Raw genomic sequence first — 17,649 nt, forward strand, 5'->3', positions numbered from 1 at the left:
GCTTTGGGAGCACGGATGGGGCCCTAGTTGTGGCCAGGCGGGAGGCTGGAAAGGATAAGGCTTCCTCATATCTACTTGGGAGACAATCAGGGTGGGAAAAGCTAAATGGGGAGAAATCCTGACAATGTTTCACTGGACCCCTGGCAGGAGGTGGTGGGAGAGGAAGGCAGCTCTTGGGTATGGAGGGAAGAGGAACAGGAGGAAGAGAAGGCTCCATCTGGTAGCCTGAATGTCAGGCAGGCAGTACCCCAGTCTGCCCTTACTTCTGTTTATTCTTGGGGGCTTGCTAGGCCACGGGACACTTGTGCTGGGTGGGGATAGCTGTGCCCTCGGGTGGGCATTGTTTCTTGGGCTGCAGAGCACATGGATCCTTGGTTTGTTGTGCACATGTTTCTTGACATCTGACAGCAGGTGACTGACAGGGCTGCTTCACCTGCTGCTGCTGGGCCTTCCAGGGCAGGCCCTGCCTGCCTCAGCTGCTGCCGCTGAGAAGACACTGTCACAAGAACCGGGAGGCCTGAAAGAAACCCAGGCAATGGACACCATGAGAAGGGCTCCCTCTGCCACCCCCCCTTCTGACACCTAGAGCAGTTTTCTAACAATGGTCAAGGACATGACAAGTGAATGATAGCCTCAAATTGGTCATTGGATTGATTCACAGGTGCCCATTGTGATCCTCTCCCTTTCATTTTTCTGCTGTGCTATTCTGATTTCCTATCTTACTTCATCCTCCCATAGACTCCTGCCTTAACTAAATACATAATTGATTTCTCAGTATTCCCAGAAAACAAGGTGAGGTGTTGAGTTGAGGATTAAAAGGTAATGCAAATATTTTATAAGATCAAGGCATGGAGTCTTGGCTGACTTGCATTGGGTCTGCGATGTCAACTGGCCACCTTGAGTAGTGTGGATGGTGCTGGCAAGGATGGGAGCGCCTGTGGTAGAGGCCAGGAGCCATCCCTGTTCTAGATGGAAGTGTCGTGATGCATAAGTGTTGGGGAAAAAGACTGTTCCAGGATCTCAGAGGTCTGAGTTGTAGTCCCCACTACATGGCTGACTCGCCTTGGGATGCTAAGGCTATTCATTTATTGTAGCCATAGGATAGAGGTTCTAGCCCTCCATGAAGAATTGGGGAACTGAAGGTCACATAGACCGCTAAAGGTCCGGGACAAGAGAAGGATGTTACAAGAAGTGGCCTGGTTCAGAGTAGGAGCACTGGGCCAAGAAGGCACAAGCCATGGATTCTAGAACCAAACCAGCCAGGCGTACTTGTGGGCAATCTGCCTTTTCTCAACATCTATGCCCTTATTTGGAAGATGCTGACCTGGAAAGGTCTCTGAGGCCTTCCCAGTTCCAGTGTGTGTCTCTGGTTTTGTTTGTAAGCAGCCTTCCTCTCTTCTAAATTCATGATTATAAAGGGAAGCATAGGTTTTGGGTGGTCATCATGATAGTGAGGCAGGGGAACGCCACAGTGTAAAATGCAATACATAACATACCTGCTTCTGCAAACCTAAAAGCAGTGGTTGAAAAGGCTTGCTCATAAGGCTGAAAAGGTAGCTTTTTAAGAATGAGAACATTTGGAGGAAACTCAGAATTGCTACAACACACTCCAGTTCCAGTTCCAAATATCTCCCCTCAATGAGCAAAATCCTCTTGCCAGGGAGTGAGACCCAGAATCAGGTAATTAGCCATACCCAGCAATGGTGAGGGATGGAGACTGAATTTCCTAAGTAACAATTAGCGTAACATTTCTTTAATTGTCATAAGGCTTAAGTCACTTCTCTGATTACCCAAGAATAGAACAGGAGCCTGCCAAGTGGCTGGAGACTGTTGGAGAAGGAGGAAGTGCCCCTCAGGTCTCAGCAGGAGGAATTCATTCCCATGTACCAGAGGCTCAAGCAGGACCCCAGGAGAGAAGACTGAACACAGTTGGACGCCAGCCTCTTCTGGAAACCTTACAAGGCCCCCAGCCTATCTCAGGCATTTAGCATGGTTCTGATTACTTCCTTCCAGGGAATTCCTTACCGACTACTCCCACCTACACTTCCTCCAGGGACTTGCTTTACTGGCCTGTTTTGATGGAAAACACCCCCAGAGATTCCAGCCTTCCGGGTCCCTATCTAGCTAAGTGGACTTCACCTACCTAAGGTGTTTGCTGAAACTCAAGGACTCAAAATCTTTAAAAAATAGAACAAATCTGAGGTGCTTTTCACTGACTTTGAGTTGTAAAAACCATTGAGGAAATAAGAGGAAGAGAGAAAATATGGGTTTGGGCCACTTCTGATAAAAATATGAGCATCCCCTTCACTGCTCTTACTTCCATTTGTTGAGCACTAAGATCTGGCACTGCCATGAGCACTGCCTAGTGCTGAGATCACTCTTCGCACCCACCGTTCCACTGTAAATTTATAGCTCCCACAAGGCAAGTGTCATTGTTACCATTTTGTAGATGAGGAAAGTGAGGCTGGGAAAGATCATGTGGCTAACACACAGCAGAAATGGGACTGGGACTCAGGTCTGGATGATTCAGGGTATCCAAACATCAGATGGAGAAGTCAAAAGTCTCCTCACAAAGGTCCCTTGTCTCCTACACCACTGCCTGGTGCCTATGATTTTCCCAACCCACCAGGGACTGTTTGCAATGTATTATAGGAGGCTTCTCCTTGAGCACTAGGACAAGAATGAGAATGAGCCCCCCAAGCTTAATCAACATGGTATTGCTATCCCTCACCTGCCCACCAGATATTATCCACTGACGGGTATTAGTGGTGGGCAGGGGTTGGGGTAGAATTTAACCTCTAGGGTAGGGTTGCCAGGTAAAATACAGGACACCCAGTTCCATTTGAATTTCAGGTAAACAGGATTTTTTAAAAAAAATTATTTAAAATCAATTAACATATAGTGTATTACTAATTTCAGAGGTAGAGTTTAGTGATTCATCAGTTGCATATAACACCCAGTGCTCATTATATCAAGTGCCCTCTTTAACCAGAATTTTTTCTTAGTAAAGTATATCTCTAATATTTCATAAGACATACTTATAATACAAAATTACTGGTTAATCTGAAATGTGAATTAAACTCGGCAGTCTGTATTTTTTTTGCTAAATCTGGGAATTTACTCAAGGACCTATTTAGATGGCAGGAAGGAGCCCTGGTCCCTCATTTGTACTCGTAGCCCCAATGATAGAGAAGGCAGGACTGCTCTACCTTTGGCAGGAAGCTGATCTACCTTTGTACTTATGGCCTAAAACCTCAGCGGCCAGCCTGACTAGAGGCATTGATGTGCTCATTTTTGTCATTATCGGGGGCTACATTGTAAGGCTGCCTGAGAAATGATAGAAATACCTAGAAGTATTTTCCAAAGCACTTTCAAACCCTTGCCTTATTTAATTATCATGACAATCCTGTCAGGTAGTGTAAATCCAATTTTACAGTTTGAAAAAGTAAATCCAAAGAAGTTAACTGACTCGCTCAACGATAGGCAGCAAGCAGGGAGGAGCTGGGGCAGGGCCCTGGCCAGGGGTTCATATCCTATGCATCACAGTGGCCAGCTTCTCTGTGGCAGACAAGTGACTGTTGCTAGGTGGGGCCATGGCTTAGGAACTTCCCTGAGCTTTCTATCATATGTGGCTCAGCTTTTAGGGTCAGTCTCACTTACAGGTTAGCCCTTCCCTAATTTCCTATCCCCGCCAGGCCTCACCCCTTTCTCCCCACAAACCTATCAACTTTAAGAATATAACATTCTAAAGAAGTAAAGTAACATTCTGGGTTCTAGATTCCACATTTTGCCTTCCACTTTTGCCACCTCCACACCTCTCTTCCTGGCTCCCACTCCACTCTGCTTGTCTAGATGCAAGACCTCCAGAAGGGAAAGAGGCAGCAAAACAGATTTGGCATGGCATTCTCATGTGCCTGGCACCTGGAAGGCATCAGTGTATTTGTGCTACCTACAAATGGAGCAATGACGCCCTCCCTTCATCAGGCACACACACAGCTTCTCCGTGGACTCCTCATTTTCCCCAGTCTGCTTTCTGGCCTCCTGCTTGGTTCATAACCAACTCCTGCTTAGTTCTGGGAGCTCTCTCTAGTTATGCAACTGGGTGTATAACACAACTATTGTATCACAGTGTATGTGAGTACTGTCATCTCTGAGGATGCTCCAGGAGTGGCTGGGATAGACAGCCAGGCATAGCTGGCCTTGAAAAAGTTGTGAGCTCTAGGTCCTGTTTATGTATGTAAGCAGTCAACCTCATAGCATCCAAAACAAGTTTCCTGAAACCCTGGAACTCAACTTTTCCGTTAGCCACAGTCTGTCCATTTTACAGAGGGGGAAACTGAGTCTTGGCCCAGGGTCACACAGTGGCTCATGTGGAATGCAGGGCTAGATCACAGGGCTCCTGACTTCACAGATCTTGTCAGTCAGCTGAAGTGCCTGAGCCACGAGGCGGCTTCTGGCAAAGGCTCTGTTAAAGACAGAACTAGGAAGCTGGTTCTCTCCCTCCTCCTGTCCGACCTCTTTTCTTTCCTCCCTGGCTCTCAGTGTCATCCTTCCAATGAGCCTGTTTCCTCTCTCCTCTAACAGACCCCAACCAGTCCCTTGCCACCACACTGCTAGGCCCGGGTGCAGTTTGATTAGCCGCTCAACTTAGAGACACTTCCATATAAAAGTTTTCACAATAGTCTATGAAGAAAGCTAATTGTATAATAAATTTATAAATAAGAGAGCTGGCTCCAATGGTGGATGAATCTTAAATCTAGAAAATAGGGTTGCCCCAAGTCTCTTACATCTAAAATGGTTGATTTCCAGACACCCTGGCTGGCTAGGGATCATTCTTTCAAAGGAGGAGGGGAGGCTTGCTGGCACCCTCAAACCAGCCCATACAAGCAACTCTCTAGGGAAGGTGTGCCCTGAGAAACTCAGTGGACCAGGGACTCCACTCCCGCCATCCAGTCTGGCCTTGGCTCTGTCACCTGGCAAGTCCTGAGTCCTGCATCTGCTCTTTCATCCTCAAAGGCCATGTTGGACTCCAACCAGGAAGCCAGGCTCTGCAACTTGCCTCCCCAGGGAGCAGACACCTGAGAACAGGTGTGTGCCATGACTCCATCAGGGAGGGGAGGGCACAGGCAAGACTCATTTCTGAAGGTGAGTCAAAGCTTGAGAAAACCCAAACCCACCCTGTGGACAAACAGTGAGGTGACTGGGACAGAGAGACCTGATCCTGGGAGAGGACCCTCTCAGAGACACTGCTAATCACTTAGCTATCAATCCAAACACATTTCCACCAGGGTACTTTTGGGGAAAGAAGGGTTGTTGATGGCTCCATCTGGACACAAATAGAACATATTTATTATGCTATCTGTAAGGAGGAAGCAAGAAAAGGAAAAAAAAAAAAAAGAAGAGCTCTAGTTTACTCATGAGAGGATTTTATAATGGGAGGATTGTGCTTGGCAGGGAGGACAGCAGAGTTTGGGCCTGCCAGCATTCCTGTATTTCAGCTGCCTGTTCAGTGAAATGAACATTTAAAACTGAGCAAATTGCATTTCATTAAAGAAAATAATAATCATGTCATATGTGTTTTGTCTAGAGTTCTGGTACATACTTAACCAGCAGTCACTGTCCAGGACATTTCTGTTTGGAATTCCTTTCTCCATTAATTAGTTGATGATCTGTCAACAAAAATTTCAGAACATGCTTCTTAGAGAGACTTTGTGACCTTTATAAACGTGGGAAATCCTTTTGCAGTATGGATTAGTTCAGCCTCTAATTTTTCTATTTGCAGATAAGATGCTCAGTTACTGGTGTTGGGTATTCTGTGAAGTAATATCGAAATCAGTCCTATGGAGAGAGAAGAGGGAAAGGATAAGGTTCCAGAAATATGTGAGCCATTTATCTACCCTTCCACCCCTCCTTGCTTTATTTCTCTAAGATCCCCAACAGTTCTAGGAGTTTGATAAATGTGTAAAAGAAGTCCTGGATGGTGAGAGTCTGGTTCTGACACAACATCCACAGACTGTCACCTGAGGAAGCTGAAGACTGGCTATGGAAGAGGAGAGCTGTGTGGGAAAAGTGCACACCTCTGGAAAGATGACCAGGGTTAGCCTCTTGGAAGTTGAGTGGACACCCTGTCCTTGGACATGACATGGTGTGGTTAGAGGCAAAAGAAGGAGCCAAGAGAGTTAAGAAACTGCTCTACTGATACTCACCCCTTACTGGCTGTGAGGTCTTAGACATGGCCCTTAATGTTTCCCAGATTCGATTTTCCTGTTGTCCAATATGAGGAGTTTGGCTACAACTCCCTCAAGGGCCCCAGGGAGCCTCCATTCTATAAATGTATGGGTTTGGGAAAGTCTGGGAAGGCAGCTGAGTTCCTTCTTGGGGGACTAATCATGAGTGGAGGACCCTGATGCTGCTTTTGACTCAGATGAAGAGTGCCATCTTGATCGGAGGCATCTATTGGGGGAGGGATAAGTGACCAGGGGATACAGGCAGGTCATCCTAGTTAGCCTGAAGCAGGGGGAGAGATGTTAACACTTATGTGTGAGAATGGCACATAAGAGAGGAAGGAGAGAGGGTATGAACTGTTCAAAAATTCTGTACAAGCTGACACCACATATAATTCCTATCTTGGCTCCCAGCTTCCCTTAACTCAGCCCCAGACGAAGGTATTGCTATTGCCAAAACTCACCTCATGCTTTCTTGCCTCAAATCATTTGATCTGTAATGACACACCATTTTCAAGTCTCCTAATGAAACTCAAGGTAATCTTTAGGAAGGATTTTAAATATTACTTTCTCTGTGACTGCTTTCCTAAATCTTTCCCAAAAGATAGGTTTTCCTCTTCTGCTCAGCACTCACACCTTTTTATTTATATGTACTATGAGCACTTTTTATGTAATATTTCAACTTGAATATGTCTAAATTATATACTAATCTCAGCATCACATGTACATTCTCTGATGGAAAGAGCTGTTTCACTCTCATCATATATCCATGTGTTTATCATCTATCTCCTGTATTAGCCAAATGCATATTATACCCATTCTATGAATGTGGAAAAATGAATGTTTTATCAATGAATGAGTTCAACTGAATGATAAACCCACTGTTAGACATTTTGGCTTAACAGTCAGAGTCAATGAAGTCTCAAGATGCTTTATGAACTAGTCCTTCTTTTCAAGGTCAGGTTGATGCCTGCCTTCTCTAAGTAGCTCTTTCTGTTTATCTAAGCATATGCATTATCTTTGAAGACCTGTGCTGACATCACCCACACCTGTAAGAGGTCCAGGTACCTATGGGTGCACGTATGTGTGTGTGTGTGTGTGTGCGCACACACACACACACACACACACCTGGGGAACTTCATTCTAACCAGCCAAACTGCAAGCTTCCCAGGGGCAGGAAAGATGTTGAGGACAGAACTTCTACTCTGGTAAGAACTTGTGTTGGCCAGTGGGTACACTAGCTAGTTGGTGAGTGGGTGGTCCAATTACTGAAGGATGCTGTTGAGTGAGTTGGGAAGTGAGTGAAAGAAGGAGGGTGAATGATGATCTGACAAACTAGCTGACTGCCCACTTAGTTCACTAAACAACTGACTAGCTGTCTGGTTGAGTATTTGACTAGTTGATTTCCTGATCATTTGGCTGACTGGTTGTCTGATGGCTAATCTGAAAGGCAAATCTTGGTATAGTATAACAAAGGGGGTTTCCCTTTGGGACATAGGCAAATGGTATAGAACAAAAATCATGCTTTAGATAGGAGTTCCTAAGGAGTGTAACCTATGAGTTGGACAGCCATCTCTTAATTTGTTTGCTTTGTATCACTGAGGCATTCACTGTGCTTTACATTCCTGGTTAGCTGAGCTTACTGGACACAACCTCAAGCAAAACCCAGAGAGAGGCAACCATGGTAGAACAGTAGCTCTCTTCCTGGCAGGAGGTGGCTGGGGCAAAAAGACATTTCCATTTATGGCACTGCCCACTGAGGAACCTGATTTTTCCCTGAGACTTGGTCCCTGGGAGCAAGGAGCTGGGGCTCAAATTATTCCTCGGGCCAGAGAAAGGACCTCTGTGATGGTGGCTGAAATAGAGAACCAAACCAAACAGACAAATTAGCAGATACCACAAGTCGGGCCAGTTTATCCGTTGATGCCCTTGAGGAAATGGCCACAGAAGGCAGCAAGCAAGTGCTGCCAGCCTCAGCTCAGACAATGCCTGGTGATTCCTGACATTCCAAGCTAGGACCAGGGCTCACAGAGCTCTGAGCTGCCAGCCTGAGCTGTGGTTGGCCTTGCACATCCTCAGTAGAGGGAAGTGGTGGGACAATACTTCACATCCATGGTAATTAAGCCACTCCGTGCCCAAACCCTTTGGTGATTTCCCACAGATCTCAGGAGAAAGTACACAGTTGTTGACATGATTTCAAAGGGGCTTCACACTCTGGACCCTGGGGAAGGCTTCTAGTCTCATCCCTCCCATCACCCCACCTCCCTTTCTCTCTGTACAAGTGCTCTACTCTTCCAGCCATAAGTCTTGATGAACTGTTGCTGTTTTATTTTCTTTCTTTTTTTAAAAATTTATTTATTTATTTATTTATTTATTTGACAGAGATTACAAGTAGGCAGAGAGGCAGGCAGAGAGACAGAGGGAAGCAGGCTCTCTGCTGAGCAGAGAGCCCGATGCGGGGTTCGATCCCAGGACCCTGGGATCATGACCTGAGCTGAAGGCAGAGGCTTTAACCCACTGAACCACCCAGGCACCCCTACAGGTTTTCTTAATAATGTGCTGTTTTCTCATTCTTCTGCCAATAAGCCACTCCCTCTGCCTGAACTACCTGGCCCTAATCTGCACCTGATTAATCTTAGAATCTCAGACACTAGTTCATTTCTTTTCTGAACATCCCTCATTATGTTACTTTGACCTTGGTGTTGGTGTTTGCACAGCAAGCTCCTGTCTTAGCACCCATTCTGCGGTTTGGGGATGGACTACACCTGCTCTGTCCTGTGTTAGCTGTGAGCCCCATGAGGGCAGGAACATTCCCTACTTTTCTTCAACATCTGTTTGTAGTAGTAGGGTACCTAATTCATAATAGATACACATTGAATTTGTGTTCAGACAAACAATATGTGGCCAGGCCAGGGTCTACATAGATGTGGGCTCTCCCACTGTGTGGCTGGGAAGAGCAACAACACCCTCCATCTGGTGAAGCAGAGCCCAGTCCTTCCACATCGTCAGGGCTCACCCTTCTTGGTGCCTTTCCTCTCCCTTTGCTGACATCCATCAAACATGCCTTCCAAGTGCTTTGTTTTCCACTGTGCTTTCTTTCTTGCTGGATCACGAGCAGGAATCTATTTTTCTCCATCCGGGTTCCTTCCTCCGACTCAGGGCCTTAGACATCCTTTGCATACAGGGGAACCTGATAAAGGTCGGCTTTTCTAGGATGATATTCACAACTCAAAAGAAGACAACACTGGCATCAGTAATTATAAGGGGTAGAAATCCAAGAATCACTTTACATGGGTCAATTAGGCTATCCTGTGTTCATAAAGATTTTGTTGCCTCTGCTCCTCTCCCCCAGGAAGTATCCTACCCTGCCCACTGGTGATGGCAGATGTGGCTATGGGACTTGCTTTGCCCATAAAGTGTAAACTCTAGGAGCTGCAGTTCGTACACTGTCTTGCCACTCTGCTATAAGGACTGACCATGTTCCAGATTGAGGCTGCTCTGTCAGCTTTCATCCCAAAGTCAAATTAATGTGCAGAAGGGCTATGGCTGACCCTCAGTGGACATCTAAGGTGAGGGAGAAGTAAGACTTTGCTGTTTTGAGCCCCTGAGATTGTAGGCTCATTGGCAGTTGAAGCATGATTTGGTCTACCCTGATCAATACACGGGGATATGCAAGAGATGACTTCTTTCTTATAAGGAGATTCTATTCCTACTTCTGCTTGACTCTGCCCAAAGGGAAAGTAAATGGTGAAGTCCAGTGCATACTAACTGATAGCCAACCCCGTGACTCGGCTGTGTGCATATGTGTATGTGTGTGTGGAGTGTGTCCACCCATGTGCAGATGTAAATGTGACTGCAGAGGTAGGATGGAAAAGAAGGAAGAAGAGGGAAATGAAGGGGTAACGTGGGCTTACACGGTATACAACAAGTGATATCTGCTTGTGGGCAACTGATATTTTCCTACAAATGACTTTTTGTCTGTGGTTGGGGAACAAAATAAACCACCTCTTTCCCAACTCTGACCACAGGACCTTGTGCCAAAGCACATCACAAGTCAGCCCCTAGGCAGTTGGGGGAGAGTGCCACCTGCAGGTCCTGCTCAGCTAGTGCAACTGTTTCCAATTTCAAGAGTGCCTCCCTCAGGAGGCTGGTACAGACCAGGAGGCAGGGAGGCCTCAGATGCAGGGGACACCTTAGGGATTCCTCCTCCTCACTTTACAGGCAAAGAAATCTCAGGACCTCAGCTGGGACTCTTCTCATCCCAGTGGTCTCATTAAGCTGGATCATGTTATCCTCAGAGGGAGAGACCAGTTCCTCCCCACTGGAGTCAATGCCTTTCCAAGGTTTCCTTGCTGGCTCACCATGGAGTTGGGGTTTGATGAAGGCAGAATGACTTGAGTCAGTGCATGGGAGATGGGGGAAGGACTCAGTGGGGGGTGAGGAAAGCCAAACTGAATGGAGAGCAAGAGAAACTCTCCCTGCAAAGGTTTCCAATTACTGAACAGCTATTATGTAAAATTCAAGGCTCTCTACATGGTTACCCCCAATCCCTGAAGGAGAAACACAAAACCGGTGTTTGGTTGATGAGGAGACTGAAACCCAGAGAGATTAAATAACTTGTCCCAAGTCATGCAACTGGTAAGTGGTTGGACCAGAATCCAAGCCTCCGTCAGTCTGGTTCTAAGACTACCCTGCATGGTATCATGCTGCCTCTTCCCAAACGACAAGCTCCCCAAGTCTCCTCAACCCTCCAGCATAATGCATGCAGACAGGCATGGCACAGACCACACAGACCACACAGGCCACACCGTGCAGTTCTTTTAGAGAGTCAGTGGACCGCAACATGAGAAGTTGCTGAGCAGACACAGACAGTGTTTTGAACAGCAGGACAGCATGGGTTAATGGGGGACCTAGCAATGCCAAGCTCTATATTTGGTGAACAAACAGGCAGTGTGAGACAGGAAGACAATGGACACAACAGAGTGTGACCATCTCTAGGCCCCCAAGTGCAGCACACTAGGGAAGCCATAGGACATTTTAGTCTCCCCTGGGGGTTCACCAAAAGCTCTTAAGCAAGGTGATATCTGAGCATAGACTCCAATCATCTTTTCCCTTTTAAGAATTGCTACTCTCTCAAAAAACTGTTACTGAATGAGTAGGGGAGATGCTGTGAAACACAGGCTTAACTTATGGAAAGCTTGCCCATGCTGGAGTATGCTCCTGGCTGGTAAGGCTATGGGGCCTCTGCCACATGGAAGCAGGGCAGGAGCTAGCCAGGGAGGCATCGTTGTAGTGGGGTCCATGCTGAGAATGAGTGAACTGGCTTTATTGACTAGATAATCTGGTGACATGTCTCCCTGGTGTCTGTTCACCTTTGGTTGTAATCAAGCTGTTAGCACAGTCCTGTCTAAAGGCTGCTTTGGCTTCATTTTAGTAAAAGAGGAAACCACAATTAGCACAGATTCCCCAAACGGAAGGTGAATCTCGAGATGTAAGAGCTGTGCTGAAGGCCCATACAGTCCAGGGGTTATTCCCATTGATGATCTCACAGGACAGTCTCTAATTTCAAGTGGTAGAGATTTTCAACAAGGATGATTTAATTACCACTCAGCTCCTGCTCTTCTTCCTGCAAAGAACTTCTTCTGGCCTGCAGCCCTAGGGCAGACAGCCCCCATTTACTTATTTTGGAGTAGGAGGAGCTTATAGTCAGCCTGAATCTGGGCTGCATGGGCTCCTTTGTTGGTACCTGCAGGTGTCCTGAGTGTGTACCTGGCCTTGCTTACCTCCTTACAAGGTTACCATCCTTGCTCTCTGATCCTGTCTCTATTTCCTTCCAATTTCCATGCCACCTGTCATGTAACCACAGGTGCTCCCCTCATATAGCAAAGCAGTCACTATTCTATTAACCACCACAGGCTGTCCTAAGGAGTATTAAAATGAGAGTCTTTGGAACCAAGATTCTGCTTTTACAACTCTCCCCACAGCACACCATCATAATATGACATGAAGGGAGACCAGGAGGAAACTTTATTAAGATTATGGTGACTGGTGGCACTCTCCTGCCTGTCCACAAAGAGAATAGCATGTATGCATGCATATATGCACACAAGTGCGCACGCACACACACACACACTTTGTCTGCAGGGAGCCAATGTACGAGCTACCACCCTGATCCAGTCTCATGCAAAGAATAAAATAAGAATATTCTGTGAAGACTTGAACTTGTGGCTGAAAACTGTTAATCAGTCTTTGTTTTTTTTTTTTTTTTTAAGGATTAACTTATTTGAGAGAGAGAGAGAGAGCATGCATGCCCAAGAGAGAGCAAGATAGCAAGCAAGAGTGGGAATGAGTGGGCGCAAATGGACACAAGTGGGGTGGGGGAAGGGCAGAGCGAGAGAGACAAGCTAACTCCCTTCTGAGCAGGGAGCCCTACAACAAAGCAGGGTTTGATCCCAGGACCCTAAGATCATGACCTGAACGGAAAGCAGATGCTTAACTGACTAGGTGTCCCTTTAATTTGTCTTAAACATGACAAGTTAATCTCTCTCCCTCTCCCAACAGAGAAGCTCTAGCTCCATGTACATGAGTCTTGCCATTTACTCTTTGTTTCCTGAAGGCCATTATAAGCAAGGAAAAGTCTCTTGGTACCTGGCCAGTTAGTTCCATGAAGGCCAGAAGTTATAGCTTAGCACCCTATGAAACATCATCCAGACTTTTTTTCACCATGTACCATATGAAATGCAGATGAGAAGAGCTCATCCCTTATTTGCTCTGGGAGGACTTCTAGCCCAATCATCAGGGGAAAGTAGAATGAGTCAAAAAGATGGGCTTGCATGAAAGGCAGATTATATTTGAAACCCAGCTCTTCAGCTACTAGCTGTGTAGTCTTGGGCAAAGTTTGTTTCCTCCTTGGGTCTCATTTTGCTCAGTAGCAAATAAGAATTATTATTTTTTATGGTATAAATTAGTATTAATAGGCTAAGTGTTAAAATCCTAGTAGTGTACCTTGCTTGTAGAAGTAACTCACTCCTTTTAAATATACATATGTGTGTGTATACGCATATGTGTATATGTGTACATACATATAAATCTAAAATTGTCAGCAGATGGTGTGTTATTGATTCCCTGGAGGGTGGTAAGTTAGTCCCAAGGCAAGAGATCTTAAAATATTGCTGTGGATTTTAGCTAAGTTTGCTCTATGCCTCCACGACAAAGCCATACAAAATGACCTGGTACCTGGATAGTCCCACCCTGTCCCTACCTTCAAGGGATTTCCGTGACTGTGACTACTTAGGGGATAATGGGGAGATTAAATAAAGATTGGAGTGAGTGAGTCACCTTCTAGTGAGTCAGAACAGGAAAGAAGCTGAGAAAGAATCCAGCAAGCCCAAGGTGGCCTTGTGGAGGTTAGAACGTGAAGGGAAAGGAAATAACTTGCCCAGTAACACACAGAAGGCCAATGGCAGAACTAAGATAATGACTTGGGTCTCATGACTCTCTGTTCAGTGCTCTTTATTTGAAGTGGTTGTGCCTTCTAAAACCCACTGAAGGAGAACCTCATGGTCCCATCAGCTCTAGGGGACAGAGGAGGCTCAAGCCAAAGGGCTGGGTGGAAGGACCAAGAACAGGAAGAATGGTTGACTTTTTATTTCATCAGAGAGCAAGATGGGATGAATCAGTCTGATACCAGATAGCCAGCATAAATATTCCAGAAGAGAGGACTACATGCCAGGAACCAGGGGTCAGATATCCATAGTGACTGTCTCTGCCACTGGGTAGGACCTCCAGATGACAGTAGCCTTTCTCACATACACACACACACACACACACACACACACACACACACGGCCAGAGGGCACCACGGTGACCCAGGAAGTTTCAGCAGATTCAGGCACAGGGCATACCTGCTGTGTCTTTAGTGCCAGGCATGTGTGATTCCCCCAGGAATGGCAGGAAGCAAGGTCACATGTACCAACATGTAGGAGAAGGTGGAACAGGCTGCCCTGGGCCACACCCACAGGCAGGACTCTCACTAAAGGATTCTTGTGGCTAGATCTGGAGCCTTGCTGCAGAAATCCATCACCAGCTGGGGATCCCCTGGGGCACAGCCACTGGCAGCTGAGAGAAGTCTTCACTTTCCCAGGGAGTCTGTGGAGGAAGGGAAGGGCAGACCGCCACTGCCTGTCTGCTTGAATTTCTAACGGGACTGGAAGGTCGAGTGGTTCTCATTTACAGCTTAGAAAATTTAAGTTGTCCAAGGTTATTCAATGAGAAACGGAAGAAGGGATTTGAACCCAGATCTCTCAGGCTTCAAGGTGGGTGGACGTTCTTTTTCCTGTGCCACACCACCTTTCAGGGGATTTTTTTTATTTGAAATATATAACTCTATTCTTCTCTGAGGAAGACACACCACCTTCCAAGCCCTAGCATCAGCCTGTCTCCCTGGGATCTCAAGGTGATGGTCAGACATCCCTACTGGAATATGGCAGGGGCCTATGGAAAGCTGAGAGGACAAGCTGCTGGGACATGAGAACAGAGGATGGGCTCCATGCTCTGGGGCCATCACGTGAGTGAGAGTGCCACCATGAGCATGTGTGTCTGTGCGTTCAGGTGCTTGTGAGTGTATGTCAGTGTGTGGTCACTTCTATGTGATTGACAGCATGTAATTGTGTGTCAGTGTGTGATCAGTTGTGACCTCATGTGAGGGGTTATGAATGTATATGTGTGGGACTATGTGCATGGATGTGCAAGCATGAGTGAGTGGGCAAGAGTGAATGTGTTTGGGGCTGATATTCAGCAGGTATATTCTAGCACACACAGGTGTTGCTAACCGCATGGTTGAAATATTAAAACCACTTCTGTGAGAGGTAGCAGATAGCCACCACACCAACTCCCCCTCCCATCGGTGTTCCTGCCACCACCCTGAATGACCCACAGAGTCCTCTGCACCATTGAGAGACTAGGGGCCCATAACTGTCACATCAGTGCTTCTAGAATGCTGCTCTATCTTCTGCTCTCAATGCTCAATGCCAAATTGCAAAGTTGTAGAATGCACATCAAATAACAACCCATTGTGTGCAATTTATGTGAGGGTGTGAACACAAACAAGTGCCTAATCTTGTGCAAACAAGTGTGAATGTGTGGAGGTTTGTAAACATGCTGACTTTGCCTCACAAATGGATTGATGGGTTCTGGGTTCTGAAAAGACAGGATCTGGGCTTTAGGCTTCCGCTAGCTGCCAGCACAGTCTCTGACTGTGCTGGGTCACAGAGGATGGAAACCAGAGAGCCAGAGTGCCCGAGTTTGCCTCTCAGCTCCACCACTACAGGCTGTTATTACTAGAAGCAAGGAGGGAGCTTCTCTGAAGCTCAGTCCTCTATCCATGAGGGGAATAGTCATACCTGCTTCAGTAGGGTGGTGTCAATGTGTACCAAAGTTGGCACACCTGTGTCCCTCAGGACTTTGCTCCCTTACTTGCTTCTTCAGCTTGTCAGCCTCCCTGCTTGCCTCCAGGGAGTATGACCTGCCTCACAGAGACTGGGTTGACTGTCCAAATGGTAGCTGAGAATCACTGTAAGCTAAAGCTGCCAGGATTGCATCAAGAGCTGGATTCATCATGGGCAAGTGTTAAAACAGGGAAGATTCTGGAAGTAAAGGGCAACCACCAAATGGGATCCTTATGCCCTGAACTAAATCTTGTGTCCCCCTATGAACACCCACTCTGATCCTGTGCTCTATTTAATTGGTCTGTCTTTGACCCTGAAATTCGCCCTTCCCCTTTTACACCTTTGTATCACCAAAGGTCTGGAGACCACGTCTTCTGATATGTGGAAATGTAGGCTCGATGCTTAGTCAGAATGGAAGAATAGCAATAAAAGCAATAGCTAACACTTATCAAGCACTTGCTCACTGCTTATTTACATTCTCATTGACCAACTCCCCCTTCCACCCCAAGAAGCAGCTAATCTTCTCCCCCACCATGCAGATGAGAAAAGTGAGCCTAGGGAAGTTCTATAACTCGCTGCAAATCACACAGTGGAAGAGGGTTGGTTCAGGAATCCAGATTCAGTATGGTGGGGACAAAAGAAAAATTGGCAAGATGGTCCACACACAGGCACATGTGCATGAGTGCTAATTATGGCAATTAGTAAAGAGAAAATTAAATGAAGCCCAGGGAGGCAAAATTCAATCTCATGTTGCACTGTGAAGTGGGTGGGGGGGCGGTAAGAAAAGAGGGATAAAAGTCCAAATGAGAGACTTGAAGGGGGAATGTGATATATGGGGGTGAGGAGGACACATTTGGAGACTGTGATGAATGACAGCCTTGAATGCAGGGGTGTTAAGGGGTTCTCATTTTCAAGATGTTCTCACTCTCTCTGCCTCTGAATTCCAAGGTATGGGGCATTTGTCGAATGTACCGCCCAAGTCATCCCTTAATTGTATGCCACCCTGTCTAAATATTCTTTTTTTCATAAGGGTGTTCTCCCAGGGATTGTTGGACCTAGAGACCCAGAACCTGTGCTGGTTTCTCTGTTTTTATAGCCCCCTTCACCCTCTGCACAAATAGGAGGGGAGGTGTGTACTAAGGCTACACTGAGGGATTGACGGGGTGGGTGGGACAGAGAGATGGGGGATGGATGCAAGGAAGGGAGACAGCTGAAAAGGCACAGAAGGAGTCTGATGGAGGAAGAGGAGCTCAGCCATGCAGGCAAACCATGCTCAAGACTTCGGTGTTCAGCTAACTGTGCATTCTGCAGGGTCTGTAATAATGTGTTGGGGATAATCCAGATGCTTAATTCATGATTATTTTCCTTTCTGCTTCCCTTTGGGTGCTTCTGCTGACCCTCAGGGACAGCCCTGGAGCCCAGAAGCATGAAAGGGGAGGCCCGTATAGGAAAGGAGGTTCTAATGCCCCAAACTATGGACTATTTTGTAGGAGAGACATTTGGTGGAGAGGGATGGAGTGGGTAGTGGAAACAATAGGAACCAGCACTTTGGATTACCTGTGGCTGTGAATTATCTGATGACCACAATCGTCCAGAAATTTGAAGAATTCCAAGTAGGAGGGTTGTGGGGGAAATAGTTGTGGGGGAAATCCCCAGCTGAGAAATAATGGATGCTGTGATTTTGATCACATATTGATGATGGATATCATGTGTTGAGTATAGATTGTCTCTCTTTTTTTAAGTGTAAATTCAATTAGTCAACATATAGCTTCAGATGCAGTGTTCAATAATTTACCAGTTGCGTATGACACCCAGTGCTCATCCTAGTGACACATTTGTTTAGCTTAAGAAATTTTTGTCTTCTCTTTTCTGATGGGAGAGGTTTTAAGGCCTTATTCTCAATTCCTTTAGACCCAGAACACTTGGAGTCTGTTCTCTGAAATATAATTTATGTATCTCAACCCTTCCTTGCTATGTAA

At 46.3% G+C, this 17,649-nt stretch overlaps 1 protein-coding gene across 1 annotated transcript; it reads right to left on the reverse strand.

Moving 5' to 3' along the window:
• Positions 1-259: 259 nt before the first annotated feature.
• Positions 260-728, reverse strand: SPRR4 (small proline rich protein 4). The gene is given in 2 exon segments (XM_053447837.1): positions 260-467; positions 724-728. Coding segments are annotated over 2 exon segments (213 nt in total).
• Positions 729-17,649: the final 16,921 nt, after the last annotated feature.

This window comes from Lutra lutra, chromosome 4, assembly GCF_902655055.1.
Source record: "Lutra lutra chromosome 4, mLutLut1.2, whole genome shotgun sequence".
Classification (NCBI taxonomy): domain Eukaryota; kingdom Metazoa; phylum Chordata; class Mammalia; order Carnivora; family Mustelidae; genus Lutra; species Lutra lutra.